The 13,886-nt window shown below is 39.7% G+C and overlaps 1 protein-coding gene across 1 annotated transcript in view; it reads right to left on the bottom strand.

The window, feature by feature from the left end:
* The window catches only part of LOC126248488 (dedicator of cytokinesis protein 7), a 262,928-nt gene that overhangs the window by 17,491 nt on the left and 231,551 nt on the right, over positions 1–13,886 (bottom strand). Inside the window, exons 36-37 of the mRNA XM_049949513.1 lie at positions 949–1,094; positions 264–390 (exon numbers count right to left, since the gene is read on the bottom strand). Of these exons, the coding sequence (XP_049805470.1) occupies positions 264–390; positions 949–1,094 (273 nt within the window). The remainder of the gene's footprint in view (positions 1–263; positions 391–948; positions 1,095–13,886) is intronic.

Here is a 13,886-nt window from a genome sequence, read left to right as displayed (position 1 = left end):
TGGGATTACTGAGAGTCAGTGAAGGAAGTTGTTCATATCTATAATATGAGAGGCTAAGCTACGAGCAATTGTTTGGAGTTGAAATTCTTTCAGTGGGAGTATAGTAATCAGCTACAATGGGCAATGGGGCAGCCAGGATTGTTAGGTGTGTGTGATATATATATATATATATGACTACCTACCTTTAAAATACTGTTTGAACACCAACACTAAATTTACACTCATATAAATGCATTAATGTTAAAACTATAAAAATAGCTCACCAATACAACCCTGTAGCACCATCTGCAATATCTTTGGATCTGGAGGTTCTTGATGTGTTGACTGTGCAAGTTCCATTGTTTTCTTCTGAATATCTTCAATAGCAACTTCAATAGGAGTTAAAATAATCTAAAAATAAAGAAAATCACATTTATATGGCAGAACATTGACAGTTAAGGTACTTTAAAATATATTCTCCCGCAGTATGCCCATCATTTTCTTTTCTCTTTATTTAAATCTAAGTTTATTGTTACAGCCAAAATATGAATAATATTCACATTTGCAAGTTGCAGATTTGGACCCTGCAGATGTTCACTTTTTAACAATTTAACTGATTCTTCAGGGAGCAAATAGGCTTATTTGTCAAGGCACTATGACTTTCCCTTTTTTTTTTATATCTAGACCAATGTGATATTGACTTCTGCCATACTGACAGGTTTGAGAACATGTATTGCTATCACTGGCAGATTTTTTTTCAACACCACTCCCTCCTATCTCTACAACTATAAAAATTGGTCAGTTATCATAATCAACCCAATATTTTACTATGAGCTGTTATTACACATTTCTGGAAAATTAGTTTTGAGATTAACTATTTGGAATATGCAGGGCACATCACACGAGACTGAATCACCTAAAAGTGTTACTTCTGGTGATTACTAATAGAACACAAATAGTTTGACGTACCTGTTTTCTATCCACTACTTGTATACGAGTTTTAATGTATGGAAAATGGTTTGCGGTAGTTAGTATAGTCTTGCGTTTATACTGCTCATGAAGTTCCCCATGAGCTCTTCCTCGAGGTGTGAATGGAGTTGCGTAGTAAAATCTTTCTAAAATGCAGAAAAAGTACAGGTTATATACGTATTTCCGTATGAATTTTCAGGTAATGTAAAATGTTTCTATGTACAAAAGCCTTTATCAAATGTGTAAAGCATTTACATTTAATTCTGTTCTGAACTCTCAAATATTAACTTCAATTGTGTTGAATAGAGCATAATATATGGTATTTGGAATACCTTAGTGTTGGTATGCCATTCAGGCATTTCATTATCATAACCCCACACATACTTGTATTTGCATATGTCCAGGAAGGGCAGCTTAATGCCGTTGAAGAATCATGCTGTGCTACCACTACAGACAAAGCAGTGGAAGAAGCCACTTTCAAACTGCTGTACTGAATTGGAGTCCTATTTCTTGTTGAAAGACCAAGGGAATTATTATTCTAGTCATAGCTGTGAGATATGGTGAATTCCAGTATAGGGGCAAGTGATGATACCTCACAGGTTTATCTACAAACAAACAAAAGCACGTGCTCACACACACACACACACACACACACACACACACACATGCGCGCGCGCACACACACACACACACACACACACACACACACACACACACTGCAAACCACAAAGAAGTGCATGGCAGAGGGCACTTCCAACTGTACTGGTTATTAGGGCTTTTTCTTGTTCCATAGATATATGGAGTTCAGGGAGAATAATTGTCTAAACACCTCTGTGTGCACTGTAATTAGTCTAATTTTGTTGTCATGATTCTTCTGGATGTGATATGTAAGAGGGTTCTATATATTCCTAGATTCATCTCTTGAAGTTGCTCCTAGTAATTTTCTAAGTAGCTTTTCATGGGATATTTTGCATCTATCTTAATGCACCTCACAGTTCAGTTCTTTCAGCATCCCTATGACACTCTCCCATTAGTCAAAAAAATCTGTGACCAGTTGAACTGCCATACTTCGTATACATTCAATATCTCCTGTTAGTCCAATTTGGTAAAGATCCCACAGACTTTAGCAATATTCTAGGATGGATCACATGAGGGTTTTGTACACAGTCTTCTTTGTAGACTAACTGCATTTCCCTAGTATTCTAACAATGAACCACAGTCAGCTGCCAGCTTTATCTACAGCTGAGCTATGTGATCATTTCATTTAATTTCATTTCATATCCTTACAAATTGTTACACCAAGGTATTTGTACGAGTTGACTCATTCCAGCTGGAGCTCATTGATATTGTACTCATAGGATACTTACTTTCCTTTTGTGAAGTGCAAAATTTTACATTTCTGAACATTTTAAGCAAGTTGCCAATATCTACACCACTTGGAAATCTGCTCAATATTTGACTGAAGATTTGTGCAGATTTTTTCAGACAGTGCTTCACTACAGATAATTGCATCATCTGCAAAAATCTGGCATTACTAATATTATGTGCAAGGGCATTAATATACAACATGAACAGCAAGAGTCCCAATACACTTCCCTGGAGATGTGTCTCCATCCAATGTAACATGCTGTGTCCTCCCCACCCGGAAATCCTCAACCTACACTACTGGCCATTAAAATTGCTGCACCAAGAAGAAATGCAGATGATAAACAGGTATTCATTGGACAAATATATTATACTAGAACTGATATGTGATTACATTTTCATGCAATTTGGGTGCACAGATCCTGAGAAATCAGTACCCACAACAACCACTGCTGGCCGTAATAACGGCCTTGATACGTCTGGGCATTGAGTCAAACAGAGCTTGGATGGCGTGTACAGGTACAGCTGCCCATGCAGCTTCAACACGATACCACAGTTCATCAAGAGTAGTGACTGGCATATTGTGACAAGCCTTGACCAGACGTTTTCAGAGAGATCTAGAGAATGTGCTGGCCAGGGTAGCAGTTGAACATTTTCTGTATCCAGAAAGGCCCGTGCAAGATCTGCAACATGCAGTCATGCATTATCGTGCTGAAATGTAGGGTTTCGCAGGGATCGAATGAAGGGTAGAGCCACAGGTCGTAACACATCTGAAATGTAACGTCCACTGTTCAAAGTATCGTCAATGTGAACAAGAGGTAACCAAGATGTGTAACCAATGGCATCCCATACCATCACACCGTGCGATACGCCAGTATGATGATGACGAATACTCGCTTCCAATGTGCGTTCACCGCGATGTCGCCAAACATGGATGCGAACATCATGATGCTGTAAACAGAACCTGGATTCATCCGAAAAAATGACGTTTTGTCATTCGTGCACCCAGGTTTGTCGTTAAGTACACCATCGCAGGCACTCCTGTCTGTGATGTAGCGTCAAGGGTAACCGCAGCCATGGTCTCTGGGCTGATAATCCATGCTGCTGCAAATGTTGTCGAATTGTTCATGCAGATGGTTGTTGTCTTGCAAACATCCCCATCTGTTGACTCAGGGATCGAGACGTGGCTGCACAATCAGTTACAGCCATGCGGATAAGATGCCTGTCATCTCGACTGCTAGTGATACGAGGCCATTGGGATCCAGCACGGCATTCCATATTAGCCTCCTGAACCCAATGATTCCATTTTCTGCTAACAGTAGTTGGATCTCGACCAACGCGAGCAGCAATGTCGCGATATGATAAACCACAATCGCAATAGGCTACACTCTGACCTGTATCAAAGTCAGAAATGTGATGGTACGCATTTCTCCTCCTTACACGAGGCATCACATCAACGTTTCACCAGGCAACGCCAGTCAACTGCTGTTTGTGTATGAGAAATCGGTTGGCAACTTTCCTCATGTCAGCACGTTGTAGGTGTCGCCACCGGCGCCAACCTTGTGTGAATGCTCTGAAAAGCTGATCATTTGGATATCAGAGCATCTTCTTCCTGTCAGTTAAATTTCGCATCTGTAGCACGTCACCTTCATGGTGTAGCAATTTTAATGGCCGGTAGTGTAGTTACAAATCTAACTTGACATCCCATATGACTGGACTTTTGATAGTAAGGACAGGTGTGGTAATGAGTCAAATGCCTTTCAGAAGTCAATAAATACTGCATCTACCTGACTGCATTGATCCATGGCATTCAGGAAGTCATGTGAGAAAAGTGGGAGTTGCTGTTCAGAGTTTTCCGAATATATGCTGGTTTGCATGGAGGAGGTTGTTCTATTTGCTGCATCTCATTATTAAAAAAAATAATTTTTTAAAATGAAATACAAGATTTATGAGATGATATAAACGTGGATGCATAACTTAACCATTATCAGTATATCCTTCGCATTATTAACATTAAACACGTAATTAATAATAATATAACACAATGATAAAAAGTTCGATTATAGCAGTGAACATTTTTTTTAACAACAGAAATTATTTTTAGTTCTTCTTGCAGAAAATTTTCTTAATGCTATGTAATATTTTGTCTGAACTGCTTTTAGATTTGGATTGGAGAAATTAAACAGCAGAATTCCAACAATAGGTACAGTATTTAAGTTTATTCCTAAAATAAGAAATTCATGTGTATTACAAAAAAATGGACAAGAGATACTTATGTTGATGATATGAATGATTTGTTCAAATTATTTGTAGATGAAAGTGATCTGTTCCAATTTTTTTACTTGAACTGTAGATGGAATTATCAAATTAGACGTTAAGTGCAAAACATATCAGTGCCCTGTGTCACACTTAAAACAATAATATAGCAATAAAGGGGGCGGGAGGTTCTACTTTCTTTGTAATTGATACTGATTTTCCAGTCTTTTTCCATCATGATTATGTTACTGACTAAAGTGCACTCTTAATCTCTCCGAGTTTTTGAGCTCAGTATATGTTCATAGATTGTACAAGAGATGAAAGTCAAGTATAATGAGTGGCAGTTTTGTGGACCACATATGCTGCCCTTCTTGTAGATGAGTATGACCTGTGCTTCCTTCCAACAATGGGCACAGTTTGCTCCCCCCACTCTTCCCCCCCATGGGATCTTTAGTATATTATGGTAAGAAGCGGGGCTAACTCACAAGGGGAGGCCACAACATTTGAAATGCAGATTTACTGTAAACTTTGCGCACTCGTAGTACTCCACGAGGACAACAAAATGTGTAAGCAGTAGCGCGTACTTCTCAAGCGTTACTGAGAAAATCGCAAGATAATTTTGGTCGTCGAATATATATCTGTGCGTGGCCATTTTAACCATGAAGCGGCTGCAGCCAAGTGGTGATGGCACGGTAGCTCATCGTGTTCGGTCAGCGAGTTAGCTTCCCTTTCTAATAAAAAAACTGAGCGAACGGATGTCATCGGACTCCGCCCTGAACAAATTCAGCGATATATATATATATATATATATATATATATATATATATATATATATATATATATAAGATGCTTCGCACACTGCCATGCATAAACACCCACCCACCTCCCCAAGGGTCAGTACCCCTGCAACCCATCGATACATTATAATCAATAAACAATTACATAATAGATGTTAAAGATAAGAATTTTAAGTGAAACGAGAACTAGTCTTTTTTTTAAAAAAAAAAAATCTCACGAGATAGATAAGGATGCTTCGCAACTTTAAACTGATCAATAGAATAAAGACTAAATTTTTAATTATACAAAGAATTATAAACATGAATATATAAACAGAAATAATAAGACAGTGCCCCAGGGAGCATCCCAGAGTGCCCCAGAGAACATTAGACAGTGCCCCAGGGAGCATCCCAGAGTGCCCCAGAGAACATTCCACAGTGACCCACAGACCATCCCAGAGTGCCCCAGTGAGCTAAAACACCAAGAAGAATCGCTTCTCGGCTTTTGGCAAGATCAATGTGTAGTAGTATATAATAGATAAGACCCAGAGACCACAGTGACCCAGAGAGCCATGATAATATACACTAACATCTCCTTGTACTTTAATGTACTTTGTTAGTACACCATCAATCTTAACCCAAATATTAATTCTCTCATTTGCATTAACGCGTCTCCTGTTTCTTGTATACAATGAAACTGGTTTGTCTGTTAATACAACAGCTGTACTGATTGTGCAACATTATTATTTAGATATTGTTGCTTATCGTACCTTTTCTATTGGAGTTAAGGGCGATAGGAATTATGGTACAGCTGTTGTCATAATAGGCCTCCAAACCTTGAAGAGGCTTCTCATTACCTCTAACAATAGCAATTGTCAACCAACTATTACCGGTAACAACTTCCGTAGTTGTACAAGAAAAATTAATCTTGGCTCCAACAAATGTAATTGGGCCCATGAGTAGCTCATCTTGTGCAACATTATTAGGTGGGTGTATAATGAGAAAATGGTTTTTCCGTCGTAACCACACATGTGCATGTGCTCACTGTGGCATGGCTGTGTTGACTTAGCCGCTGCAGCTGTATAAGGCGGGTGACCTTGAATGAGTTTCGCTCGGCCGCCGCTAGGGCTCGCAGGAGCGCGCTATAGTTTTAACTAACGCGCTCCGCTGGAAAAACATGCTTCCGGGCCGCCATTGCGGTTTATTAGCGCTCGACTTCCTGCCGCGCCCAGCTTATCTGTGACGTACATCTGCCATGCAGGCAGCTGCACGCTCATTTCACTAGAGGCAGCTGCACGAAGCACACAGCCATGCCGTACAGGAGGAGGAGATATACAAGAAGATCAAGAATGCCTGTCTACAAGACTGTTGACACTTTTACTATGACACCTAATAATGTTGCACAAGAAGAGCTACTCACGGGCCCAATTACATTTGTTGGAGCCAAGATTAATTTTTCTTGTACAACTACGGAAGTTGTTACCGGTAATAGTTGGTTGACAATTGCTATTGTTAGAGGTAATGAGAAGCCTCTTGAAGGTTTGGAGGCCTATTATGACAGAGATATTGTTGCTTATCGTACCTTTTCTACTGGAGTTAAGGGCGATAGGAATTATGGTACAGCTGTTGTATTAACAGACAAACCATTTTCATTGTATACAAGAAACAGGAGACGTGTTCATGGCTGTGTTGAGTTAGACGCAGCAGCTACATAAGGCGGGTGACCTTGAACGAGGTTCGCCTGGTTGCCACTAGAGCTCGCAGGACTGTGCTATAGTTTTAACTAAGCACGGTCTGCTGGAAAAAGATGTTTCCGGCCGCCATTGCGGTTTATCGGCGCACTACTTCCTGCCGCGCCCAGGCAGCTGCTAGTTATCAGCAGGAAGTGTGACGTATGGTGCTGCTCTTATCAGTACTTGCAGGCAGCTACTGCATGTTACGACGATTTGTAGTAGCTTTATATTACGAGGCTGCTGCATTTAATTTAAGATGAGGCAACTGCATGTTTTACACAGCCATGCAGCGTTCTTATTGATTATTAATGATTATAATTATATGTTTCTCTATTTCTGCAGGAGTTCCGACTCCTGGGGAGGTGGGTGGGTTTTGTTATTTCATATCTACTTCTACACATTGATCTTGCCAAAAGCCGAGAAGCGATTCTTCTTGGTGTTTTAGCTCACTGGGGCACTCTGGGATGCTCTCTGGGGCACTGTCTTATTATTTCTGTTATTTATACTGCCGCGCCCAGTTCTTATCAGTAACAGCATCCGCTACTGAGGCTGCTGCAGGCTCATTCGACTCGAGGCAGCCGCACGATACACACAGCCATGCCGTACAGGAGGAGAATGTATAGAAGAAGGAGCAGAATGCCAGTTTACAAGACAGTAGATACATTTTCAATTACACCGAATGAAACTGGACAACAGGAGCTACTTCAAGGACCTATTACCTTTGTTGGTTGCAAGATTCAATTTTCCTGTACTACGACAGAGGTAGTTAGTGGCAATTCTTGGTTATCTTGGTTATCTTATCTTGGCTGTGTTGACTTAGCTGCTGTAGCTGTCTAAGGCGGGTGACCTTGAACGAGTTTCGCTCGGCCGCCGCTAGGGCTCGCAGGAGCGCGCTATAGTTTTAACTTAGCATGCTCCGCTGAAAAAGATGTTTCCGGCCGCCATTGCGGTTTATCAGGGCGCTACTTCCTGCCACGGCCAGCGAACTTCCTGCTGCGCCCAGCCAGCTTCTAATTATCTGCAGGAAGTGTGACGTATTTTCTTATGTATTATATACTACTACACATTGATCTTGCCCAAAGCCGAGAAGCGATTCTTCTTGGTGTTTTAGCTCTCTGGGGCACACTGGGATGCTCTCTGGGGCACACTGGGGGATATATATATATATATATATATATATATATATATATATATATATATATATATATATATATATAAAACAAAGATGATGTGACTTACCAAACGAAAGCGCTGGCACGTCGATAGACACACAAACATACACACAAAATTCAAGCTTTCGCAACAAACTGTTGCCTCATCAGGAAAGAGGGAAGGAGAGGGAAAGACAAAAACCAATTATCAGTGCCAATTTTTAAGGAAATACTGCGTTATGCATGGTTTCCTTCCGAACTATTGTCTGAAAGAGTGGTTTTTGAAAATGTTAACAAGGTTTGTTTTTCCACAGAAAACGTCAAAAGACCTTGCGTATGCGGTGCCGTTTAACTTTATGTTTTCCATGTTTTTACGAAAAATACCATCCTGCAACTTGTACTCGTAATGTTGAAAGCGACGATTAATTGTACATCTTTCGAAAGCTGTCTGTGCCGGTCAAAACTTGGAGGTAACAAGTCGTCTCGGGCTCCTTCCAGGTATAAGGGATTTCTCAAATCACGGACAAGCATACATTTTCAGTATGACTTTATGCATTTGGTTGTTTACTAGTCGATAGTTATGATTATTACATTATTTGTGATAGTAAAAATTAGTAGACTGCCAAATAACATTGTAACTTTAATAAAATTTCATCCGATTACACGTATTTTCCCCATTATATCAATTGTAATATAAATAATAAAGAAAATGACTGTGTTGAAAATGAAAATAAAAATAAAAACTGATGAACGGAACTCGATCCAGCGCTTGAACGCTAAACACTTAAAAAAAAGTTTTGTTCTATATTGTCCATTGAATTTCTTCAGGGCGGACGTCCGATGACACCCATTCAGTTTGTTCGATTATCTGTTGATCTGTTCGCTCAGTTTTTTTACTATAAAGGGTAACTAACGCTCTGACCGAACATGCTGAGCTACTGTGCCGACACCACCCGGCTGCAGCCGCTTCACGGTTAAATTGGCCATGCACATATATATATTCAACAACCGAAATTATCTTGTGATTTTCTCAATAACACTTGATAAGAATGCGCTACGGCTTACACATTTTGTTGTCCTCATGGAGTACTACGATTGTACGAAGTTTGCAGTAAATCCGCATTCCAAACGTCGTGGCCTCCCCTTGTCAGTAGCAAATCTGGTATAGAATCTGACAGGGACTTCATCGGGCCCAGGAGCTTCATTTAATATTAACAATTCCAGCTGTTTCACAATGCCACTGAATGCAATATCTATTTCACTCATCCTTGCAGTGTTACAAGAATTAAACTGGGCAATAATCCTGATTTTCCTTTGTAAGGTGACATTTTAAAACAGAGTTCAGCATTTCTGCTTCTGGTCTGCCACCCACAATTTCAGTTTCTATCTCATCCATTAATGTATAGACACTAACTTTTGTGCTACTAAAATCCTTTGCATATGGCCAGAATTTCTTCGGATTTTGAGAGAGATCTGTCAATAATATTCTGCTATGGCAGTCACTGAAGGCTTCAAGCACTGCCCTCTTGACAGCCAAATGTTTAATTCAGCATCTCTCTATTTAAAGCTTTATGTTCTTTCTTCACTTAATATTCAGTAGTCTGTCTCTTTAGCATTTTCTTTACAATGACTGTATACCATGGAGGGTACTCTTCATCATGAGCTGTTTTACTGCATACATAACTATACAGTACATGGCCAACTATTCTTTTAAACTTGAGTCATAGTTCCTCGAATGCTGGTGTTCTGAACTAAAAGTTTCAAGTTTCTCACTGAGATACGACACTACAACCTTTTTATCTAGTTAACAGAACATACAAATCTTTCTGCTTGTTTTAGTTGTTCTTTGTCCTTTGTTAGTCATTGTGGCTACAATTACTGAATACCAGTTTCAATGTGAGCATTCTCAAGGATGTCAGGTCTATTTATTGCAATTGGATACAATATATTTTCATCGTGAGTGGGGTTCCCAACTACCTGTGCTACGTAGTTTACAGAGAAGGCATATAATACTGTTATGCAGTATCTCTTTTTATGCTTACCACTAATAGAACTGTAATCATCCCAACTGATCATTGTGTAGCAGCCCAAAGCTCTAGTAGCATGGAAAGCAGCCCAGAACCAAAATCAGTTCACAATCATGGTGTGCCTGCAGGTCGATGCCCCCACAAGCCTGCTTCTGCATTGACCTTTCTCTGGGTGCCAACAAGCTTGGATGTCAGGAAGATTCTGCAGTATGATTCACTGTCACATGACAAATGCCAGACCCTGGTCTTCGGCCTCTGTTCCAGTGATTTCCAGGTGACAAAGAGACACAGCTCTTCTGCAAAGTCAGCGTCAGGCTGCCATATTTAAACTCCCGATTCCAGATTGTCATACTCAGTGCAGCTGGATCCTACTGTGATGTACAGCCCACGCCAACTATTGCCTTACCTACAACACTGCTATGTTTAGCATCTCTAGGTGTGAAGCAGCGACTGCCATCTGACTGACTGGGCCCAGGGCTGAAAGTACCTGCCTGCTACCTCCACAGTCCAGGTCAAGCTGTAAGTTTAGAACAGCCCAGCAACAACTGCTGCCAGTCTCCAGCTTGCAGTTCTTTGTTCATCACCTGGGTGGTCCTGCTATGTTCACCTGCCTAGCCCTGGCTATCAACGAACTCGCCATCGTATGACGTCTAACGCCTACCTACTGCAGACGCACTGATCTATATTCATATACAGTTGTTAGTAAAGAGTTTTAGCAACAGACTGGCTGGCTACATCATCAGCACCTCCATCCACCTGCAGCAGATAACTGATCCCCCACACCTTCCATAACAAGAACCCATTACAGTTGGATGATTAAAGTATGATTGGGGAACTTATATATTAATGAACTGAGGTCTTCTCTAAAGTTTACATCAGGGACTGAGGCTGCTGATCGATAGATGGATCCAATTATAAGTTTGTGCGCACCCCTGATACTGTGCCTCGTCCAAACAATCTTGCACTGCTGTTTCAATTCCTATCTTGCTAGATTTGAGTTTCTTGTCTACTGTGACAAATACACCATCTCCATTTCCCATTAGCCTGGCCTGTTGATATACACTTAAACTTTCCCCAAACATCGCACTGCTGTGAATTTTGAGTTTTAACTTGCTTTCTGCACATAGTATTATGTGAGCTTCACTGTATTTTAGGAGTGTTTCAAAGTATGCACTTTGTTGTGAATTCTTCCAATCTGACTGTAGGGGGAGGGGGGGGGCATATCTTTGGATCTTATATTAATACTTCTGGGTCTCCAACAACTATCATTATGTGGACTGGATGGAGAGTTGTCAAAAAACAACCTTGTGTGCACACCATACACAGTCTGTTACCTGGGTAGCAGCTTCTGATATGTAGTGCACATCTGACCATTTAGGGGGATAGGGGGACCCTACAGTTCTCAACACTACAGCGCAAGTCTAGGAAGTTGCAGCCTAGCTTGCCAAAGAACCCTTGCAGTCTCTGCTTCAAGTTTCCCACTTAACCCAACCACTTAGTATGACCTTGGAGTCCAGATAATCTGCACAGTTTGTCCCAATTTGCACCACAATCGGCAGTTGGTTGCACTCTGGTCCCTCAATGTTTGCTGGAATAGACACTCTAACATGTTGAATTAGGCCTCTAATCACTTGGGCACACTTTTGTATCCATTTCACAGACAGCTTCTGGTTTCATGTCATTTATCTGCCTGAAAACAAAAGATATAATCCTCTTGCCTGTGGAAATAGTAATGACACCCTGTAAAACATTTCTGATGGATTCTTCTGTAATGCTTTTTGAGCATACAATTTGAGCCAAATACTTTGAAAAGATGTGAAGAGAACACACTGAAAAAGCAGGACTTAGCATTACATCTACAAAACTTTCACAGTAACCCTCACAATATTTACTTTATGTTCCGGCCTAATCATTTCTACTCCTTGAAGTCCCTTTCATCAGCAATGTGGCTGATTATTATAATTTGAAGTAATTCACATTTTCCAATATTTGTAAACCACAGCAGAATGAAATGGGAACAACAAGAATGAAAAGGCGTATGAGAATCACATACTTATTGACAAAGTTAGACTCATAGTCAGCAGATGATAAGACGACAAAAATTCTGTATGCCTTGGGTTGATTATTACAATGGATGTTAATCATTCCCTTGTAGCCAGTCTAGAAGACACTGGAAATCTTTCACATAAAGGGGGAAGAAACAGGGAAACATTTGTAGAAGTGACACGACCTGAAAACACTATTTGTCTTAGGACAAGAAGAAATGAAATAATTTACAATTTCTTCCTATAATACAGCTCATTATTCCCAACTGAGTAAACCTTTGTATAACATCTTCAAATAAAATGAAGAAGTCTACATTAGTTACATATAATGACAATCAAAACTAAAAATGAAGCTCAGTAATTTTAAAGATTATGTAAAATTAAACAAAAAATGAGATTCTGAGTGAACAAAAGAACAATAAGTTTTTAAAAGAATCAGAAACTTCACAAAATAACTGATGTGTGACACAAAAATGGGAATATTATCAGGGCACTGAAATATGAGGATAGTCTTACATAGTTAGGATGTCAATATTTAGCACAAACTGTCCTAGATGCACAAAAGACAGATGGAAAATTTAACTGCAACAATGTTGTTAAGATCATGATCTCTAAATTGCACTTACCATATAGCATATGAGACTTATGTTGATAAAACTTGTGATGTATGTCCAAATCTCTTAGAAAATGACTTTTTTCCCTACACATCTGTCTCACTCTTAATATAGACAGCACATTTTAGTAGCAAAATATCAGTTCCTCATTCCAGGCTTGCCAGTTTCTCATCACTGTTGTCATTCCTAAGTACATCAGTTTGTTAAAACAAAGTAGTTAATGAAGATTTCCCTAGTCTTCGCAACATCCTGAGATCTGAGTGACCTGTCCTTTTTCAATCTTCCCAAACCCTTCCATCTCTCCTTCCTAAGGAATAAACTAATGGTTCCAAAAGCTACAGTAATATCATCACCTATATATGCGTCTATCAACAGTACTAAACATTTTGCCTGCTGAAGGATATCAGTTCTGTCTCAGTTTATTAATTTTCCCTACTCTCTGTCACTTGCAAATTAATTTTGCAGAGTTTAAAGAAACAATTCACATTTACTGGAATTTTTCACATTAATGGAACACTATAAATAGCCATGATAACATACATCCTTGCCTCTTATCAGAGGTACTGAAAGTATTGGAGAAGCAGAAATAAGAAACGACAACATTTTTGCCATATGAATGTAATGGGAACAATATCCAATTTATTCTGTAGTCGATTTTGGCATGTTCTGCTATTCTCAAGTGGTTTTATAGTGCTTTGAACATGGCCATAACCTAAAGGTGAACCACAATACACCAAAACATTTGACACCATCAAAGTTCATGACCATGCATTGGCTCATCAAATGGAGCATGTGATATATCTTCACTCACAATGTCGAAAATACTGTTATGAAGGTGAGAAAAACAACATATTGATTAAATTTGTTGTTGTTGTTGGAATGTTTAAGGGGGACTAAACAAATTAAATTTGTAAAAGACTATCACTGAGGACAGAATCACATGCTGTACTTGGTGATCCTAGGTGCAGTTA

The sequence above is a fragment of the Schistocerca nitens genome, chromosome 3 (genome assembly GCF_023898315.1).
Source record: "Schistocerca nitens isolate TAMUIC-IGC-003100 chromosome 3, iqSchNite1.1, whole genome shotgun sequence".
Taxonomy (NCBI): Eukaryota; Metazoa; Arthropoda; class Insecta; order Orthoptera; family Acrididae; genus Schistocerca; species Schistocerca nitens.
Note: the sequence above shows the minus strand (reverse complement) of the source record. Positions and strands in the feature narration are given on the sequence as shown.